The sequence below is a fragment of the Pteropus alecto genome, unplaced genomic scaffold (genome assembly GCF_000325575.1).
Source record: "Pteropus alecto unplaced genomic scaffold, ASM32557v1 C17481226, whole genome shotgun sequence".
In the NCBI taxonomy this organism is placed as follows: domain Eukaryota; kingdom Metazoa; phylum Chordata; class Mammalia; order Chiroptera; family Pteropodidae; genus Pteropus; species Pteropus alecto.
This window is the reverse complement of record NW_006483048.1, coordinates 1-487: the sequence shown is the minus strand read 5'-3', so window position 1 is coordinate 487 and position 487 is coordinate 1. Positions and strand designations below refer to the sequence as shown.

General features: G+C 59.8%; 1 protein-coding gene across 1 annotated transcript; it reads left to right on the top strand.

Annotated features, from left to right (window-relative positions):
• Positions 1-4: 4 nt before the first annotated feature.
• Positions 5-484, top strand: LOC102896662 (N-acetyltransferase 8-like; the record flags this gene model as incomplete). The annotated part of the gene is made up of 1 exon (XM_006925202.1): positions 5-484. A coding segment is annotated over one exon (480 nt), but the record flags the coding sequence as incomplete, so codon positions are not given.
• Positions 485-487: the final 3 nt, after the last annotated feature.

Below are 487 nucleotides of genomic sequence, written 5' to 3'. Positions count from 1 at the left end.
GACCTTCCGCCATATCCTGAAGTTGCCGAGAACCCAAGTTGTCTTGCTTGGGGTGCCCCTCGCCTTATTCCTGGGCTCTGGCTCCTGGCTCCTGGCCCTGGTGGCCAGCCTCGCCCTCCTGGCTGCCCTGAGGTTCCTTGCTAAAATCCTCTGGACCCAGTATGTGGACAACTGTTTGGACACAGACATGTCTGACATCACCAAAACCTACTTAAGCAAGCGTGGCTCCTGCTTCTGGGTGGCTGAGTCTGAGGGGCAGGTGGTGGGCATGGTGGGAGCTCTGCCAGCTGAGGAGCCCACCTTGAGGAAGAAGCAGGTGGAGCTGTTTCACCTGTCTGTGGCCTCGGAGTGCCGGGGTCAGGGGATAGCGAAAGCCCTGGTCAGGACGCTCCTCCAGTTTGCACGTGACCAGGGCTACAGTGAAGTCGTCCTTGCCACCAGCATGCTGCAGGTCTCCGCTCTGGCACTCTACCAGAGCATGGGCTTC